This window comes from Formica exsecta, unplaced genomic scaffold (assembly GCF_003651465.1).
Source record: "Formica exsecta isolate Colony F162 unplaced genomic scaffold, ASM365146v1 scaffold613, whole genome shotgun sequence".
Taxonomy (NCBI): Eukaryota; Metazoa; Arthropoda; class Insecta; order Hymenoptera; family Formicidae; genus Formica; species Formica exsecta.
Window position 1 is genome coordinate 380,760 of NW_021853374.1, and position 20,255 is coordinate 401,014.

General features: G+C 34.7%; 5 protein-coding genes across 9 annotated transcripts; 2 read left to right on the forward strand and 3 right to left on the reverse strand.

The window, feature by feature from the left end:
• Nucleotides 1–108: 108 nt before the first annotated feature.
• On the reverse strand, nt 109–3,392 carry LOC115242565 (cytidine deaminase-like). The gene is made up of 2 exons (XM_029818958.1): nt 3,057–3,392; nt 109–951 (listed from the first exon to the last, which is right to left on the reverse strand). The coding sequence occupies exons 1-2, from the start codon at nt 3,091–3,093 to the stop codon at nt 539–541; spliced, it is 450 nt and encodes a 149-aa protein (XP_029674818.1). The 5' UTR covers nt 3,094–3,392; the 3' UTR covers nt 109–538.
• A 342-nt stretch (nt 3,393–3,734) lies between these two features.
• Nucleotides 3,735–10,165, forward strand: LOC115242563 (ubiquitin conjugation factor E4 B-like). Of its 3 annotated transcripts, none has more exons than XM_029818954.1 (8): nt 3,735–4,444; nt 5,527–5,820; nt 5,950–6,375; nt 6,454–7,817; nt 7,908–8,055; nt 8,127–8,813; nt 8,928–9,249; nt 9,538–10,165. In XM_029818954.1, exons 1-8 carry the CDS (start codon nt 4,421–4,423, stop codon nt 9,600–9,602), a joined length of 3,330 nt encoding a protein of 1,109 aa, XP_029674814.1. In that variant the 5' UTR covers nt 3,735–4,420; the 3' UTR covers nt 9,603–10,165. The 3 variants fall into 3 exon arrangements, with proteins under 3 accessions (XP_029674814.1, XP_029674813.1, XP_029674815.1); XM_029818953.1 differs by lacking the exon at nt 3,735–4,444 and adding an exon at nt 4,694–4,712; XM_029818955.1 differs by lacking the exon at nt 3,735–4,444 and adding an exon at nt 4,829–5,419.
• An 853-nt stretch (nt 10,166–11,018) lies between these two features.
• LOC115242564 (gametocyte-specific factor 1-like) lies at nt 11,019–12,800 on the reverse strand. The gene is made up of 3 exons (XM_029818956.1): nt 12,507–12,800; nt 12,311–12,437; nt 11,019–12,180 (listed from the first exon to the last, which is right to left on the reverse strand). The coding sequence occupies exons 1-3, from the start codon at nt 12,609–12,611 to the stop codon at nt 11,861–11,863; spliced, it is 552 nt and encodes a 183-aa protein (XP_029674816.1). The 5' UTR covers nt 12,612–12,800; the 3' UTR covers nt 11,019–11,860.
• Nucleotides 12,801–13,323: 523 nt separating this feature from the next.
• Nucleotides 13,324–18,384, forward strand: LOC115242587 (cyclin-dependent kinase 11B). Of its 2 annotated transcripts, none has more exons than XM_029818982.1 (8): nt 13,324–13,651; nt 14,594–14,968; nt 15,107–16,113; nt 16,226–16,552; nt 16,846–17,110; nt 17,251–17,481; nt 17,564–17,838; nt 18,007–18,384. In XM_029818982.1, the coding sequence occupies exons 1-8, from the start codon at nt 13,569–13,571 to the stop codon at nt 18,051–18,053; spliced, it is 2,610 nt and encodes an 869-aa protein (XP_029674842.1). In that variant the 5' UTR covers nt 13,324–13,568; the 3' UTR covers nt 18,054–18,384. The 2 variants fall into 2 exon arrangements, with proteins under 2 accessions (XP_029674842.1, XP_029674844.1); XM_029818984.1 differs by lacking the exon at nt 13,324–13,651 and adding an exon at nt 14,081–14,324.
• On the reverse strand, nt 18,106–19,817 carry LOC115242588 (pigment-dispersing hormone peptides). Of its 2 annotated transcripts, none has more exons than XM_029818986.1 (3): nt 19,691–19,817; nt 19,010–19,141; nt 18,106–18,749 (listed from the first exon to the last, which is right to left on the reverse strand). In XM_029818986.1, the coding sequence occupies exons 2-3, from the start codon at nt 19,130–19,132 to the stop codon at nt 18,624–18,626; spliced, it is 249 nt and encodes an 82-aa protein (XP_029674846.1). In that variant the 5' UTR covers nt 19,133–19,141; nt 19,691–19,817; the 3' UTR covers nt 18,106–18,623. The 2 variants fall into 2 exon arrangements, with proteins under 2 accessions (XP_029674846.1, XP_029674845.1); XM_029818985.1 differs by having other exon boundaries at nt 19,010–19,145; nt 19,691–19,793.
• Between the last annotated feature and the right edge of the window lie 438 nt (nt 19,818–20,255).

Genomic DNA, 20,255 nt, shown 5'->3' on the forward strand with positions numbered 1-20,255 from the left:
CCTGTGCACATAATTAGTTTCAAAGAAAAATTATTTTTCAATGAAACTGACGCACTAGTCATTCGCGTCTGGCTCTTACTAGCCTGCGATTATTTAAATTTATGAATTATATATATATAATATAATAATTATTATATGATTTATATGTAATAAAGTAACGATCGCAGGTATAGCAAATACATATTAGCGCGTATCATGTATGTACGTTACAAACTTTGGTTAATTAATAATAATCTTATCAAATTACTTTTTCTTTTTAAACTTTACAGTATACATAATGTTATATAATATTTTTGTTTCACTGTTACACATTGTATATCACATTTTAAACAATTGACAAATATGTCATTGTAAATAATACTTCCGCATCGATTAATTCCATCGAAATAAAATTCAACATTAATCATATATAACAAAATTTACAATATATCAAGTTGTGGATAAAAATATTCGAATTAAGAAGTAAAACTGGAAAAAATTTAGCGCATTTTGTTATAGCCTTTACAGTGATCGAGCGTCATCTCCGAATCGAGATAGATTACGAAGTTTCCGTATCACTTGTGCGGAACGGCGAGAGCGGGAATAGTTCGCTCATTCTAGTCCGTAAAACTTGTTTCATGTCGCTTCTCGCCAAGTAGATGGGTATGTTACCGCCGAATTCGGAGATGACCTGTCTGCATATTCCGCACGGAGTGGTGAACGTTATGTTCTCTTGATCGGCGACCACGGTCAACGATGTAAATTTCTTCTTTCCCTCCGCAACGGCTCGCACGATCGCCGTGGTCTCGGCGCACACGGTCGCGGAGAACGCCGCATTCTCCACGTTGCAACCCCGGGAAATACTTCCATCGGCGCATCGCACCGCGGCACCGACCTTGAATTTGCTGTAAGGCGAATACGATTTCTCACGCGCCGCCGCGCTCTCCCTTATCAGCTCTTGAGTGTCCGCGTCTGCAAAACATATTTTTTTTATTAAATTAAATGATTCTGTTATCAACGCGAATCCAGAGAGATAATTCTTAACATATTAAATATTGTAATGGGGACATGTTTCTCTCTCTCTTTCTCTCCTTCAATAATTCACACATAATTTGCATACATGATGCAATTCTGGTATAAACAAATTACATATACATACCACACAATAGAATCATTTAAACGAAAAATAACGCGAGATTTAATTATTTATTATATTATTAAGCATGCATTATTAAATTAGATTTTTAAACAATTGGCAGAAATTAAAAGGACATTCAAGATGCTGAGATACGATCCTTTCCAACCGCGCGCGTTAACAGAAACATGAATGCAGTAATTGAAAACAATACAGGATCCAAGAATGTAAAATATGAATGACGATATTATGTTTCTGGGTTATCAACGCGAATCCAGAGAGATCATTCTTAACATGTTAAATATTGTAATGGTGACATGTTCCTCTCTCCCAGATAGCCAAGAATTTTAAAATCACGTTTTGCCAAAGCTTTGCGACAAGGTGTGCTTTAATTTTGACAACAATTTTGTAGCAAACATTTGTCTTGTTTTGGTTTGTCAAAAAGTTTGAAGCAAATTGACGGCAAAATTTTTCGTCTCACGATGCTGTAAATAATAGGAAAAGGCTTGCCCGTAAATTTTACGCATAGAAGAACACGTATGATGCTAATTCACGGTGTAACACAAACTTTACGCCAATTAGTAGCAAATCTTGTTATACACGCTATAATAGCAAATTTACGACAAGAACAGAGCAAACCTTATTGTACACGATATGATAACACATTTACGGAAAGAACAGAGCAAAGTATACTCTGACACAACGAGACGCAAAATTTACGCAAATAACAGAGCAAATCTTGCCATGCACGGCATGACAGCAAATTTACAACTTTACTTTATTACAAACTTTACAAAAATATAGTATTCTGCCGATAGTTCGTTTATTCATCGCTATGCGACGCGCTATATGCATCCATCTCGTATTTGATTTGTAGTCATGATGTATATAAAGCTTGCAAAGAGCAACTGGTAGAAGATTAAAAATATAATTATTTCTATCAGTTCAATTACTGATACAATCCCAACATAGGGAATTCAGATATTGGACTGAATGGCCGCGTTCAGCAGAGAAAGCGCTTAGTTATCGTCTTGTCAACACTCGACGTTGGTTCGTTGGTTCTAAAAGTAAGAACCAATCACATTCGATTGCTACTAAGCGGTTTTCTCCTATTGCGACAAGCTTTGCCAGCAAAAGCTAAGCTTTTTGCGGACACACCTTGTCACAATTTTGCTATAAAGGCATGCTCGGGTTTGCTGCAAACTTTGCGCAAAGTTTGCATCATTTTGCTTGCTGGGTCTTTTTCCCTCTTTCAATAATTCACACATAATTTGCATACATGACGCAATTCTGGTATAAATAAATTACATGTACATACCACACAATAGAGTCATATAAACGAAAAATACCGCGAGATTTAGTTATTTACTATATTATTATGAATGCAGTAATTGAAAACGATACAGAATCCAAGAATGTAAAGTATGGATGACGATATTATGTTTCTGGGTTATCAACGCGAATCCAGAGAGATCATTCTTAACATGTTAAATGTTGTAATGGTGACATGTTCCTCTCCCTTTCCCTCTTTCAATAATTCACACATAATTTGCATACATGATGCAATTCTGGTATAAACAAATTACATATACATATCACACAATAATAGTCATTTAAACGAAAAATAACACGAGGTTTAGTTATTTACTATATTATTAACCATGCATTATTAAATTAGGTTTTTAAACAATTGGCAGAAATTAAAAGGACATTCAAGATGTTGAGATACAATCCTTTTCAACCGCGCGCGTTAACAGAAACATGAATGTAGTAATTGTAAACGATACAGAATCCAAGAATGTAAAGTATGGATGACGATATTACGTGGCGATCGGATTTAGACACATACGTCGACAATGACAAAAGGTATAAGGGTGAGGAAGAAGGGAGAAGCGTAAGCGCACTTTGACATATGACATATGATGCAGAAGCATGCGTTTACCAAGCTCCGTGAAATCCACTATTTCCCCAATGTTCATCCTGTCAGGAATCGTAAAATCCACCAATGGCTAATATCAGGTCAAGTATGCCTCGATGACGTCTTCGACGACGATGACGTCTCACGTCAAACGCAGTTTCGGAGCCGGCAGTTTCCGGGCCTAATTCTTGACTTGGCTACCAACTCGCTCCATCTAATTTAATCTAACCTAACCTAACCTAACTTAATCTGACATAACTCCAACTCTAACCTCAAAAGAGACGGTCGGATGAAAAGTTTCAAATCTAACATTTACGTAATATAATTCGGTGATAAGCGTGATTATTGATTATAATCGTACCATTCGTCAATTATTTATTTTTTTCTTCGCACTTGTTGAGATACTATTGACCAATGCATATTTCAAAAAAATATCGTACGTACACATTCGCAACAATCGAAAAGAATTTATCGATATATTGCGCGGGAAAATTCAATTTACCATTGTCACAACGAAAAAGAAGCTAATAAACATCTTACAAATATTTCAACCATTTTCAAACCAATACTCTGTTATAAAATAACATATGCGAGTAAGGAAAAACTTCAATATAAAAATAATTAATAATTCTTATATAAGAAATCAATTTGTTTCTTATTACGCAAATTTTTATTATACATATCAAGTTATACAGGGGTAGAGTTTTTATCCCCGAATTTTATTACATACAAATTCTAGATTATTTCAAATCGATTTATCGCACTATTGGCTTCTCGCATATATCAAATTAAACGTGGAATGACATTGCAAATTTTAAGGTGAGATATAGATCATCTAAAATAGATTTATATTACACATCATTACTTATATTGCATATCAAATTATATATAGAATTTGTCTGCAAACTATCTTCCGAATTATATAGGTCGTCTAAAATGGGTTTAACTCGCTTCCATCAATACGATATATGGAGAAAGAAAGAGAGAGAAAGAAGAGAGAGAGAGAGAGACAGAAGAGAAGGAGAGGGTGAGAGGAGAAGGAGAGAGAGACGGAGGGAAATAGCGAGCGCGTGGCGACGCGCTTGTTGGTTGCTCAGCTGTTTTGAAGAGTCGACGACGCAGCGAACGACTGGCCGTGACTCGGCGCCAGACCACTGCATTCACGTCCAAACGCAAACAGATGTGGAGTGACTGTCGAAATTTCTGACACATCTCGAGCGCGATTATCGTGTCGCGCTACGGGGAGCGTGCACGGTCCAATTTTTTTTTTTTTTCGCGTATACACGCGCGCGACGAGTGCGAGTCGTCCTCTCCTCGACGAGCCCGAGGTCCTCACCGAGAGCCCAGTCTCTTATTGACAGAACAACGGACGAAATAAAGCGATCGCCATGAGCGAGCTGAGCCAGGAAGAGGTGAGTGAGAGAATAAAAAAAAAAAAAAAAGAAGAAAAGGATCGTTTTCGATTACTTCGGCGAACTGGAATCTATGCTGGCTAAGCGTGTTCGATTATATCTTCTTGTTGCCCTGCGAGAGTTTGCCCACTTCCTCCTTTTCCCTCCAATAGTTGAATATACATTTGTCCCGTTCTCGAGTGCAAAGAGTGTAACACTCGTGTGTTACAAACCTTCGATTTGTTGTCATACCAGAGAGATCCATTCTTTTCATAACTGCACTCTATATGTCTCTGCAATTTTTCTTTATCTTCTCTCTCTTTCTCTCTCTTTCTCGCTCTTTTTATCTCTTTTGCGAAATCTTGGATATATATATATATATATTTTTTTTTATCTTGCGAAGAGAATAACATAACGCAGTCGAAAAGAACATGCTCATTGTTCTCGTACTCGTTTTCGAAACATCTTTTCCTCGAATTTCTATTTTGTCGTCAGAAAAAATTGTTTATTTCGTGTTGGTCGTAAAAATGGCCTACACGCGCGCATAAGGGAACTAATTATGTAATGGACGCACGATATAAATCAATTTCTTACATTTTAATAAAGGAAACCTTGCATGGAGCGTCCAATAATGCATTTACTTCAAGATCATATGATTTCACAATAACAAATTTCGTTCTTTAATTATTTCGCTATTCTTTGCAATCATTTTGCTTTTTGCCATTGTATCGTGCTCTCTGTCATACATATATTTGTTCCTTTGTTTGTTGAGAAATTACAATCGCATACATTTGTGAAAGCAATAAACTTACAATTTTTATCAGCAAGTGTATTGCAATTTTTCGTTTTATTCTTTAAGATTTATATTTCTGAACAATAATATGCAATTGAGACAACAAAGAGTTCAATATTGTTATTTTTAAAATATAATATAGACTGCATCTTTTTGTTTTCTTTAGCATAAGCTGCTACATACTGATGGATAAAAATAGCTCGGTAACAAAGACATTTCAATGAATGACTATGCCTTTTCAATGTTTCAGGCATCTCTTAGCAGAGTTCTAAAAAGAGTCATCACTTCTTTTTTTGTTACTTTGTTCTAGATGAGGAAAAGGCGGTTAGCCCGCTTAGCGGGCTTAAACACTAGTAATGTAGCTGCCAGTTCATCTAATACTACTGCTCCAATTTCTCCAAGTACTCCAGGTCCATCGAAAGCATTTGCAGAACCAATGATATCTCCGTCTATTCCACAACAATTACAGCGTGCTGAGATTCCAATGGAAGTGGAAGAAAGCAGCGATAAGCAGTGTAATACCTCCGGACTAGATGTCGATTCTGGAATCGAAACTATGGAGGTTGAGGAATCCGATAGAAAAGATTCGATACCAAGATCACGTGTGAGTATTTTTATATTGAGAAAGAGAAAATACAAAAATATATAAAAAAAGAAAAACTTTTTTTGATACAATAAGAGTGTGATTTATTATTTGTATTTCTCATCTATTTCTATTTTTGCTATATTTTAGACAACAAGTTCTAGCATAGAAGTTACAACAGATCACATACATGTTGTCATATCACGTGTCTTGTGTATATCGTGGAAAAGCCCTATAGAAGGAAGTATATTTCTGCCGCAAACGGCAGCGTACACGCAAACACAGAGACAGCTGGACTTTAGCGATATTATCAATCAGGCACTGATGGAGGTTTTGTGTATATTCTCGAGAGGGGAAAATCCTTTGAAAGACATCACGGTAGACATGTCGTCCGACCGTGAGGATAGTCCGAATAGCCAAGCAAGTCCTTTGTTAAGTCCTGTGGTGGCTCTTCCATCTTATCAATTACCAACCATACCACTACCCATAGGCGATAAATCATCACAACCGAAAAGTTTGACTTATTTATTAGATTGTTATTCAAGAATTGCAATTGAAGAAAGAAATCATCCAAAGGTATACACACACACACATATATATCTTCAAAATTAAACAAGAGTTTATTAAACCAGTTCTTATTTATATATTTTATAGCGATCCAGCGTACCTCCTCTTTCCGATGTACTAACAATTTTGAGAGCGCAATGTGTTCAGTATTCTAGCCTCGTTCTACAAGGGTTGGTCGGCATTTGCCAAGCTACTGTTATACCTATGTGCACCACTCATCTTCTCTATCCGATATTATCGCAGAGTTTACCTCGCGGCTATCTTCACGAGCTCGTGGCTAGGACACACACGAATCCGAACACATTCAATAAAATTTTCACTCCAGTTTTGCAAGGCCTGTATCTCGCGATGCAGCAGGCGAGCTTGGTCGGCAATACGCATAGAAGACCGATCGAGGCGTTAGACGAACTGATAGAGATTCGCTGTGGACCAAGTGGCAATATACGTCCGATTTGCCGTCTGATAACGAATCAAGTTCAATTCTTGCCTGATGTTATGACATCAGCAGCCGGAAGAGAACTCACGAGAACCTCATTCCTGGGACCGTTTCTCTCGGTATCGGTATTTGCCGAAGAGCAACCGAAAGTGGCGGAGAAATTCTTCAGCGGAAATCCTGTCACGGACAAATCGGTGAATCTCACGCTGCAACAAGAATTGGAGAGTACCAGAACGTCGTTGCACAAGATGTTTCATGCAATACTCGCGAATAGCAACTGCCGCGATGCCACCCTTGCGTATTTGGCGGCATTGCTGCGTCACAATGAGAAACGCGCGCAAATACAGACGGAAGAATTCTCCTTGGCCGGAGATGGATTTATGTTGAATCTACTATCGATTTTGCAAATGCTCTCTGTGAAGATCAAGCTGGATACTGTAGATCTGCTGTATCCATTTCATCCTTCCAGTTTCGTCGAAATAAAGAACGACACAAGACTGAAACTCACTTCGCAAGAGGTCGCGGAATGGCAAAAACATTTGGAGAACACACATAAGTGGACAGAACCGAAGTTTCCGACGCAATGTTGGTTCCTCACGCTGCATTGTCATCACATCGCGCTGTTACCGGCATTGCAAAAATATCAAAGAAAATTGCGGGCCTTACGGGATTTACAAAAAATGCTCGACGAACTGCAAGCCACAGAACCCCAATGGAAAGATAGTCCTTTTGCGGAGCACAATAAAGATTTGATCAAACAATGGAAGCAACAGTTGAAGCGATTGGTTAAATCCAAATCATGTGCGGATGCAGGTCTGATAGATCCCATCTTTTTGAGAAGATGCTTACATTTTTATATATCGGTCGCTGAGGTTTTGTTAAGTCTTCTGACGCAAACTACTCCGGGTGATCCTCTTCCCGAACTTCCATTACCTCAGGAAGTTACGTGCAAATTCACCGCACTACCGGAATGGTATGTGGAGGACATAGCGGAATTTTTGTTATTCACACTCCAGTAAGTTTTTACTAAATTATCAAGTCTCACAATTATACATAATGCTTATCTATAGCTTATTAATAATTATAACTGCATTTTTATTTGCAGATTCTGCCCTGGGGTAGTGGCAAGTAATATGGATAATTCGCTTATCACTTGGCTACTCGTCGTCGTGTGTACGCCACATTGTATACGAAATCCGTATCTAATCGCAAAAATCATCGAGGTTCTTTTTGTGATAAATCCTAGTGTTCAGGTAAATTTGTATATATGAAATGCACTCTTATATTTTATATTACATTGACATCTTATTTTTGACCTACATAGGGAAGAACAGAAACTCTTCATGATAAAGTCATGGCACATCCTATATCCAAGACATTTCTGGCGTCGTATCTCATGAAGTTTTATACCGACGTTGAAACCACTGGCTCTAGTTCCGAATTTTACGACAAGTTTTCAATACGTTATCACATAAGTCTGATCTTAAAATCGATGTGGGATAGCCCGATACATCGAGCGTCTATCGTCAATGAGAGCAATAACGGCAAGCAATTCGTCAAGTTTATCAACATGCTGATGAACGACACCACCTTCCTGCTCGACGAGAGTCTGGAATCTCTGAAGCGTATACACGAGGTGCAGGAACTCATGTCCGACACTAGCGCGTGGAGCGCTCTTTCGCAGGAGCAACAGCAATCGAGAACGAGACAGCTGGCAGCAGACGAGAGACAAGCCAGATCTTATCTTACATTAGCCAAGGAAACAGTTGCCATGTTTCATTATTTGACAGTCGACATTAAAGAACCGTTTCTACGACCGGAATTAGTCGGACGGTTGTGTGCCATGCTGAATTTCAATTTGCAACAGTTGTGTGGACCTAAGTGTAAAAATTTGAGAGTGAGAAAACCGCAAAAATACGGTTGGCAACCGAGGACGTTACTCAGCCAATTGGTTGATATATATTTACATCTTGACTGTGATAATTTCGCGGCTGCTTTGGCCAGTGATGAAGTGAGTGTATCTTTTATAATATGTCATATATATTACACATATATATGTATGTGTGTGTGTGTGTGTGTATACGCCCGACGTGTGACGTCGCGACGTATTTATTCATTTTTGCAGCGTTCGTTTTGTAAGGAGTTGTTCACCGACGCTGCGAGCAGATTAGAGAGATCCGCCATCAAAACTACGACGGAAATCGAGAGGTTCATAGCTCTCGCCGAGCGTGCAGCGGTAATTGCGAGAGACAATCGTGCACGCGACGCGGACTACGGCGACGCTCCTGAGGAATTTCGGGATCCATTAATGGATACTCTTATGGAGGATCCGGTCAAGCTACCGTCTGGTATTGTTATGGACAAAGCAGTTATCATTAGACATTTACTCAATAGTGCCACGGATCCTTTCAGTCGGCAGCCGCTTAGCGAAGATATGCTCACGCCAAGTAAATATATATCTTATTCATATTTTTATCTTTTTTGATAAAGTCAAGTTTCTTTTAGTCTAAATATTGGTATTATTTCATCAGAATGCATTATACATAAATATACATAACTATATTAGAAAAATATTTGATGTATCAGATAATATAGTTTTTGACTGTCCTTTAAAGTCTATCGAATTGAAATTTTTTAATATCTTATGCCGATTTTAAGATATGTATATGAACTATTATAAGTTTTTATCCATCTAGAAATGCATCTCAAATTAATGATTATTTTCGAAATTGCAGTGCTCGACTTAAAAGAAAGAATATCAGTATGGAAGCAACAAAAGAAAAAGTCAACAAATATATAAACGGTGCTAAGGTGACAAGAATTATGCACATAAAAATAATAATATAGAGAAGAAAAGAAAAAGAAAGAAAGAGATAAGCATTACAAATATAATTGTCAATATTGCACGATACATTTTATTGTATATAAATGTATCGATTGCCCGACAAATGTATCGAGCCGGTGCAGTTGACGAATATAGTGCAATGATCTCGCTATTTTGTGCAACAATTGCGCTCAATAAATTTACAAGTTTTTATACAATAAAACATTAACAGACTGCAGCTAAGCGAACTGCCAATATTGCTCCAAACACATACTTTAGAAACTTGTAAATAGTACTGCTGGCTACGTGTCAGTATCCAAAATTATATTACTCATAGATAAGCTTCTTTACTTTTTACGTCCTTTGATGTATGTGGCGGCGGGATAAGATGTTTCGAGAGAATATTGCGCGAAAATAATTAATATTATGAAATAAATATTATAAAATAGTATAAACTAATAATATAAATAACTACTCTATATACTTCCACAAACTCGATATTTAAAAATAAAACGACATTGACGTAAAATCTCTATGTATATATAAGTTTTGTAATTCAATTATTTCAACAGTATTGCGCTACTTGATATCAGGCATCAAATCGTTCTTGATCTTTAAAACAAAAAAATAAAATCCATGATAATTATTTAACAACTGACAGTTCAAAAAATCGTTAGTTTGCATTCTTTTGTTAAAGATGTATGAAAGTTATATCTCGATCTACTATCATGTACAATGTACATGTCTTAGCAATTTCTTTTCACTTTACATCATAAAGGAGATGTGTAACTTCTTACAGATAAATGTAACATATAGCAAGTCTATGTAGAGTGAACATATTTTGAGTTAAACTGGTTGCTTTTAATATACTGAATATATTATCTTATTTTGAATATATAATAAGACACAAGCATTTTCATTATGTACTTCTATGGCCTAGCTGCTTTATTATACACATATATCATGCAACATATATTTTTGATTTTAGTTGTTGATTTCTATCAACCAAATTATATATATACATATATGTATGTATATGCACATACATATATATCTCTTTTTTTATTAAATGATTAAAATTTTAAAATTGTTTTTACATTTCATAATCTTTGTACATATCATTCTCTAATTAATCGTTATTTTGTGTATCCTGTACAAATATGGATGTGTATAACATTCCAAAAAATTACAATATTTCAAAATTGTTCATAGCATAAAATTCTAAATTTATAAAACTATATGTCGATTGAAAAAAATTTTGATACGTATTTCGACTTATGATTTGCACATAGTTTTTTTTTTAGAGATAATAGATGCATTTATCCAGTGGCTTTTATTTTGATGATTATAAATTTTTTGATTTAATAAAGTGCCACACTCTGTTACTTTGACAACATGAATATGTTTAGTTATTAATTGTAAATATAAATTTTATGTATATTTCACATTTCATGTATACATTGCGATAATTAATGAGATGCCATCTCCATATCAAATAATATATAAAAATTAAATATTATGTATATGGTTTTTTTGAGCATCAAAATTATTTAATGTCCTGAATTTCTAAATTGTATTTAGAGAGGTGATTATGTATCATTCAATAAGAATTATATAATATTTGTTATACTCTTGTGCAATATCTTTCTATATAGAAAGACGAAAGACTAAATACAAAATTTAAGAAGTTTGTATATTTCCAGAATTATACTAGGCAGTAAACTTTTTGGTACTCCGTGAAACAATTAAATTAAAAAACAAAAATGGGGCAGTTTGAAATGCTTAATAAGATATATTAATGAAATATACATATTTGTATATATAGATTCAAAAATAAATTTGTGTGTGTCCACTCTATTGACATTTGATATTACGTTTTCTATATGTATATTAATATGTAGTATACATATAATTCGTTCATCAGAAATTTACTTGAAATATAATACATTTGTAAATATTAGGATTTATGTAAAGTATAAAAATAAAATTTATGCGAGAAAATAAAAACATTTGGGTAAAACGCAGAAGAAAACTTGCTCATAAAAAAGTTATTTATGGAACACACAATTAATGAAGATAGTTAAAGTGTTTTTATTTCCATTTTGTTATCAAATATAAAAAAGTAATTTTTTTATTTTATTTTTGTCAAGTTTATCTATCACTTTGTTATATCTATATTACATTTTTCTTCTGTTTATATTAGTTTTAACAAACAATTTAGTTTGTTCCTTCTCTCATATCTTGAATCTTCCATAATATTCGGCACTGCTAGACATTCTGCCTCGTCCAATTGATTCCGCATCATCTCTTATAGATTCATCGCTGAGATATTCATAGTGATGTATTAAATTACCTTGTCCAATATTCATTGTACTATCAAACGACTCCATATTTCCTTCGATAGATGCATTGGTTTGGTCTTTAAATTTGGAGTTTAAAGGAATTTTTGGCAAATTTCTAATTTCTTCTTGACTTTCCCAGAACACATCGCTATCAATCTCACTTGTACATTTATATTCTTCTGATGATTTTACCATATCATGGGTACTTGGTGCTGTATAATGTTCAATTATATTAGTGACCAGCATTTCTTATTGAACAAATTTATACACACATACATGATCTTTATAATAAACGTTACAGATTCTATTGTAAAATTTTCGTAAAATTTCGAGTTTACTTACGTTGAATATAACTTGCTTCAACAATGTTCCTCATAGGACACGTATTGATATGTTCTTCGATCTCGCTTTTGCTTAAACGATGCGTTGCATTGTACGGGCAGATGACCTTGTAATTTGGCGGGTAATTCTGTAACAATTTTGAGCGTAATTAATATACGTTTCTGGAAAGCATGAGTGTAATTCATAAAATTATTACTTTTTCGCATTTTACAAGATGCCGTTGAAATCTTGACCTTGGTGCAAAGTGATGTTTGTTGTAAGGACATCGCAGAACTTCATCGCTTTTATCAGAATTATACATTGTCTATGACGCGTGTAGGTCAGTGTGTATAATTATTTAAAAAAACACTCGACTCTTAATTCAATATAATAAATGAGATAAATGTTACATCAAGTTCTAAACGCTTTTTGATCTATCGTCGAAAAAGTATATTGTATATTATAGTCTAGTTTACACCGATATATTTTAATACGTATTAAATACTATACTGGCCAATCATAGCCATTCCTCTTAAGAATGGAATGGCTGTGATTGGCCAGTGTAGTACTTAGGGTGCGTTCCGTTCACGCATTGAGCGCATAGATCGCCTGGAAATCTATAATATATGTTACGTAAACTATAGATTTCCAGGCGATCTATGCGCTCAATGCGTGAACGGAACGCACCCTTAAGCCCGTATCAGACTACGCATTGAAGATTGAGATTCAAGATTCAAGATTCAAATTTGACCTATCAGAATAAAGAAATTTTAGTCTCTTTTGTTCTGATTAGTCAAATTTCAATCTTTAATCTTCAATCTTCAATTTTCAATGCGTAGTCTGATACGAACTTTAGTATATCGGTATAAACTAGGCCTATGTAGTTGTAAAGGTGCCTTTACATGGCAGTGTTAGGCCCTGCGCACAATAGAGAAAATATTAGGAATAGGAATAAAATATTAAATATCAGGAACCTGTAATCGCCATCCGCACATCGCGCATGCGCGAAAAAGGGAGCACGCTTGCGCTTTTTCACAGCTTTCATTTTTCTCGATAGTCGGGTGAAGTGAAACGTGTTGGTAGACACGAGCGAAAAATACGCTTCGCAACGTCTTGCATTTTGTGTATTTTCGCAAGCGGAAATCTATTAATAATTAAGATTGTCGTCTGCCATTTGCCGGAACGCAATTCGTGAAAAATGAGAACGCATTCAGCTGCCGTGAACGCAGTGTTTCACAAAGTGCAGGTTAGAATTGTTTAGCTTCTTGCGAAGATATATATGTCCGAGGATATGGATATCGATAACCAGAGCGAGGACGGAGAAATCAAGAAGAGTCCATCGAAGGATATGGGCGATTACAGGTATTTATAATTTTTTAGCGTTTTTTTTTTTAGCTTCACTTGTGATTTAAGGTTAGGTCGAAAGATTGTTTAAACATCTGAATGGTCATCAACTGTGGAAACGATTGTATTTATAGCGCAATCTGTCAGTACAATTTTAATTTTCACGATGTGTATTGTATTCTCTGGCCATTTTTCAAATCTTGTGTAAAATTAAAATGATAGGGCGCATGCGCATTCACACGTTTGCGCAACTTAATTTTTGTAATTTCAATTTCGTAATTAGTTCACAAACATACAGAGTGCACTCGTCACCATTTTTGGCCAAATTGTCCAGACCATAGATTATATATATATCAGTTTGCTAACTTTTATGTATAAAGCATTTTACATTTTTTTTTTTTTTGGTTTAGGGAGTTGGCAATTTATCTAGTAATATATAGAATTCTGTGATCTCAGATTTTAACTTGAAAAGCATTTTTTTCTTTGCGATGACTTTATCGGTAATACAGATTTCGTGTATATACATTCATGCAAATGGTAGAGTCCATGTCGGAAATTTTTCAATAATTTCATTTATACAGTGTTTGGAAAAATAGTAGATTTTCCTTATCATAGGAAAATATATATAAGATATAAGAATATGTTGCGTCTCGAAATCAGAATGACGAACGATGCTGCCCAGAATTTTTAGGTATTTAGACTTCTGTAAAATAACCTACCAGAGCGTTTATATATTATACTTCAAATAATTTAATGATTGTCGTATTTATTGTTTGTAAAATCATTCTTACTCTATATATAGCCATCAAAAGCTTTAACGGTAATTGACATTGCACGTAAATTTACACACACATATATATACATTGTAAGATATTAATATCTATATAAATAAGTTCATCTATAATTTTTAAATTAATAATATTATTGATTCATTCTATTGACTTAACTCCATATTTCCAGTTTTTCAGAAGAAGAAGGTGGTGATACTGCTGACTCGTTGGATATTAAACCACCGCAAGCAGTTGTTCGCCATCATAAATCAAGTTCGTCTCGTCGAAGAGAGAAACATAGTGATAGAAGAAGTCGCAGAGATGAGAAGGAACGCAAATCACGCCAGCACGAACGTGAGGACAGGCACAGGGACAAACACAGGCATCGCAGGCATGTCGGAGAGCCAATGGAAAGAACCGAGCGCTTGGAAACTTCCAAGAGGAGTCGCGAGAGAATTGATCGTTTAGATAGGATGGAAACTCACTCTAGGGATAGAGAATCATCTAGGCATGATCGTAAGGAAAGAAGTACAGGAGATCGTGTTTTAGAAGACTTGAGAGAAAGGTAATTATATTTTATATCTATGCTTTTCTTTACCATTGTTTTTTATAAAAGTTTTTTATAGAAGATATTGATAACTCTTTTTTATATACTCTTGTTTCCGAAAACCTACTTAAAAATGAAAATATCAATTTTTTCTAGGTTGTTAGACAAGAGAAGAGAAAGACGGGAGGATCCGCGTGATACTCGCGATTACAAAATGGAATCGTCTCGTCGCGAAATGCGATTAGAGGATGCGCGAGAAATACGCGAATCGCGCGATCGTCGAGATATACGAATGGAAGACATTCGGGAACGTCGCGAAATGCGTATCATAGACGATACTAGAGATCGCCGCGAGATTCGAATGGAGGAACAGAGGCACATACGAGTGATCGTAGACGAACAGTTTTCAGAAAACGAGCTGATGGAACGACCCGAAAGAAGCGAAAAACGCCGTAAGAGATCTCACAAGCATGATAGAATTCGCGAAAGAGATCAAGAGAAAATGGAACGCGAAAAGGAACATAGAGAAAAGCAGCTGCGAGAAACGATGGACATCGTAGCCGACGAGATTAACGAAATGGAAGTGCAAAATGAGATTCCAATACAGATTAAAGATCCAAAAGAGATGACGGAACAGGAACTCAGAAAGGAGAGATTATTGGAAGCTGATAGAGAAATGGCTAGAAGAAAAGAGGTTTCTAGACTAGAATTGGAGGCGAGAAGAATGAAGAGAGGTGAAAAACGCCCCTTGAGTCCAGACAACAACCCGGATCCTTCCATTGTGGAGCTGTCAGATGAGAGCCCCAGTCCTGCTCATTCTGAGGGCATGCGTTCGAAATCAGCTGAATCTAGACACTCGTCGGAAGGAGAGAGAAGCTTGCGTGAGAGATCTTTGGATCGACATTCGTCTGACACTTCGGAATCGAGCAGCGACGATGACGATGAATCTAATGAATCGAATAAAGGTACCGGTGCTGATTCCAATGAGGGTTCGGATTATAACAACCCAAGTCCTCTGTCTGTTGATCGATTAGCTAAATCCGATCATTCGGACGGAGATTCCCCTGGTCATGTTGATTCCAACATTCTTGCGAAAAACGTGGAAGAGGAGGAAAAGAAAGAAGAGGAACCAGAATTACCGCATTATTTACCAGCTATTCAAGGTATAACACACAAATAATGCTACAAATCTATATAAATTAATATAAATTTAAAAATTTTAGGGATAAAAGGCAAATACAAGCAAATAAACATTACAAATTTTTTACTTTCTAGGTTGTAGAAGCGTCGAGGAATTTCAGTGTTTAAATCGAATTGAAGAAGGTACATACGGAGTCGTATATAGAGCGCGCGATAAGCGCACAGAGGAGATAGTCGCGTTGAAACGATTGAAAATGGAAAAAGAGAAAGAAGGCTTTCCAATTACAAGTCTGAGGGAGATCAACACCTTATTGAAGGCGCAACACCCCAATATTGTCACTGTTCGAGAAATAGTCGTTGGTAGCAATATGGATAAGATATTTATTGTCATGGATTACGTGGAACATGATTTAAAATCTCTCATGGAAACTATGAAGCAAAAAAAGCAAGTTTTTATACCTGGTGAGTATATTCATTATATGTAACAGACTAATTGAAAAAATTGCATGCAAAATAACAATGCAAGTCAAATAATGAAAAATAATTTTAACAAAAATATATCGAGAGTAAAATTTAACTATGAACAAATTATTTAATACAATGTTAAGGACTTATAATGATTGCAACAATGGATGTGTCTTCTTGATTATATATTTAAGTTTGGACGTTTTTTTATCACATCCAACTTTTTAATTTATAATTTATAAAGTACAAACATAATCTTAAAAAAAAATGAATGTTTTGATCTATTGCAGGAGAAGTTAAATGTCTTATGCAGCAATTGTTACGCGCAGTTACCCATCTACATGATAATTGGATATTACATCGTGATTTAAAGACATCTAATTTATTATTAAGTCACAGGGGCATTTTGAAAGTCGGTGACTTCGGCTTAGCTCGAGAATATGGTTCCCCTTTAAGACAATATACGCCAATTGTTGTAACGCTCTGGTATAGAGCTCCCGAATTACTGCTGAATGATAGAGAATATAGTACGCCTATAGATATGTGGTCTGTAGGGTAAGTATAGACATTTAATTTGGAATACCCTTTTTCGAAATATATATAAATTTGATAAAATTAATATTATTAAATATATAAATATAATTATAAAATATATATGTAAACTCTATAACATACATAATATTATGTTTTCTTAGATGTATTTTCGCCGAGCTTCTAAGAATGGAACCATTGTTTCCCGGAAAATCGGATATAGATCAATTAAATAAGATATTTAAGGAGCTGGGTACACCCAGCGAAAGGATTTGGCCAGGATATGTTAAATTACCTATGGTTCAAAAGATACCATTCTCGCATTATCCTGTAAATAATTTGCGGCAAAGATTTAGTTTATCATTGTCTGATTTAGGTGTTGAGTTATTGAACAAGTAAGTTATTAGTTCTATATTAAAGAATAATATGAGCATTAAATATTTAAACAAGTTTCATTACAAGAAATCCTGTTTTCAGATTTCTAACGTATGACCCTCGTCAACGTATAACCGCCGAGGACGCTTTGAATCATGGATATTTCACTGAAGCACCTCTGCCAATCGATCCGCAAATGTTCCCTACATGGCCCGCGAAGTCGGAACAGGGAACTAGAACCATGAACGCATCCCCGAAACCACCGAGTGGCGGCAGAGAATATAAACAATTAGGCGACGGAGACGATGCCGATTTAAGCAACTCCGGTTTTCATATGGGTTTAATGGAGGGGGGCAGAGCGCCGCCCGTCGGAGGAGGTTTTCATTTGAAATTTTAATTATGATACAAATATTTTTCTCATACTCTCTGTAAGAATGGATTTTTCTCTATAAATGAACCTTTATATGAAATATATATATATAGTTTTTCTATGTATAATGTGTGAATACTAATTTTTAATTACATACATTTTATTTCTATTGTAGAAGGAGGGAAAAAACTTCTTTTAGAACATTTTTATATATATAAATAAAGTAACACAATATCTCATTTTGTAAAATGAGGTTTTGTGCACATTATTGTTCTATTGAAACAATATGAGTTATTTATTGGAATCAAGATGATAGATCTTCATATGTGCGATTTTAACGTTTACAATTTGTACACACACTTTTTGAATTATATATATATATATATTTTATTATAAGAAATATAATAATAATATGGCGCACACGCTTATTTTGAATGCTTCAAACTATATAAATTAAAGACTTTAGGAGGGGAGAAAGGAAATAAACATTACATTATGATAAGTCTTCGTAAATAATGTATGGTGTAAAAAAATAAATGGAGCGTATTATATATATACGCGTTTTGCAATATTCTTAATACAATTATGTAAGGAAAAAATATGATAAAATAGAAAGTTAAGTTTTTACGTTTATTAATACCGATTTACATTTTGTACACATCGGTATGTGTTTCTTTACATATACATATTTAGAATATTATTGAAAACTTTGATGATATTTTTTTAACTGCTGTGTTTTAATTTTGTAAATTTTACGGCGAATAAGCTTTGCGCGTTAACCTTTAGATACTTTCATTTCCCGGCATTGTGCATATTTTTCGGTAGACTCAACAGCGAGTTTATAAGCTCGGAATTGCGTTTAGGATGACAAAATCGCGGAGTTAACAACATCAATCTGGCCAGTTGCAGTTCACTATCCTGAAACAAGATATCGGACATTGGTAACGTATATAAATTCTTGCCTAAGGAACGACGCATTATTTGATTTTTTTTCGTAAACCATGTTACCGTTTCAAACAATATTTTTTTCAGTCCGATATAAATCAATACTATTATTACTTATACTTATGAAACACGTGATATATTTCTTAGTTTTGAAATATGATAAATATCATATGTTGCGCTAATCAAGCGTTAAATATTTTTCAAATTTCATTTCGGCTCGAGCAGATACTTACCAATCCCCTACCGTAGGGAAGGTTCAATCCTAGAAGACTTCTATCAGCATCCTCGACTACACTCAATGCTTGTCCACAAACAATCCCGACGATAATAGCGATAGTGACGGCGTAGTTAGCCATTGATAGATGCTGTCTTGACAAAGATAGAGTAACATGTATATACATGGAGGAAATTTTACAAATTATATGAAAAATATATTTTCTTTTACATTTATTAAAGTTTAAATATAACGACATTTTAAATTATTTATTACTATAAAAATTGTAAATTATGCATTTGTTTGCGCATCAAATATATGTGAATAATTGCAATACTTCTTTGTAAAATATAATATGCATATAATAGCGCGCGCACGTGATTTCTCTTATATGTTAGTATTTTCCACGATTACGAAAATTATATTGTAATTTTTATTATAATGTTTTCTTTATGTAGATTATTCTTAATACGCACATCATTAAATTTAGAATGCAATACAATTTTATAAACAAATTTTATATTACTTGTTTATTTGATAGAAGCCATTAACACATAACAATTTTTAACAATTGTGCAAAAGAAAAAAAATGTTTTGTAAGATTTTAACGTAAGAAACAATAGTGGAAAATTTGTCACGTCGCATAACACGAATACACTTTGATTTTTTATCATATAATTTAATTTTACCGATTACTTACAATTATCACTAATCTGTTGCAACTGTCGACCGTGCCAACTAGATGTTATCACGATGTGTATCCATGATCCGGAGACGCTGTTCTTTTATACAAACCGCCTTTCGCCAAACTCTGTTCCTGACAGATAAACTGTAGGTTGATAATAGCTCTGCGAACGACAGGTGTCATTCCTCCTGTCGAAGGAAGAAATTGTGGAAATTGTTCGGAAAAATTGTTTTGTTCCATTTATTAAATTATGTAAAAAAAATTCTGCGCCACGAAGTATCCTGCATTTGATTACCTAAAGGATTACTAAAATATCACATTAAATTTATATGAGTTTTTTAAAAGTATTTATTATAAAAGATATATCATTTATTAAGTAAAAAAAATTCTGCGCCACGAAGTATCCTGCATTTGATTACCTAAAGGATTACTAAAATATCACATTAAATTTATATGATATGATTAAAAGTATTTATTATAAAAGATATATATATATATTTCCTATATTGTAACATTAATTATGGTAATGTTTATTATGCGACGGGGTCCGAAAGATCCTCGCCGTGTGTGCAGACATGCT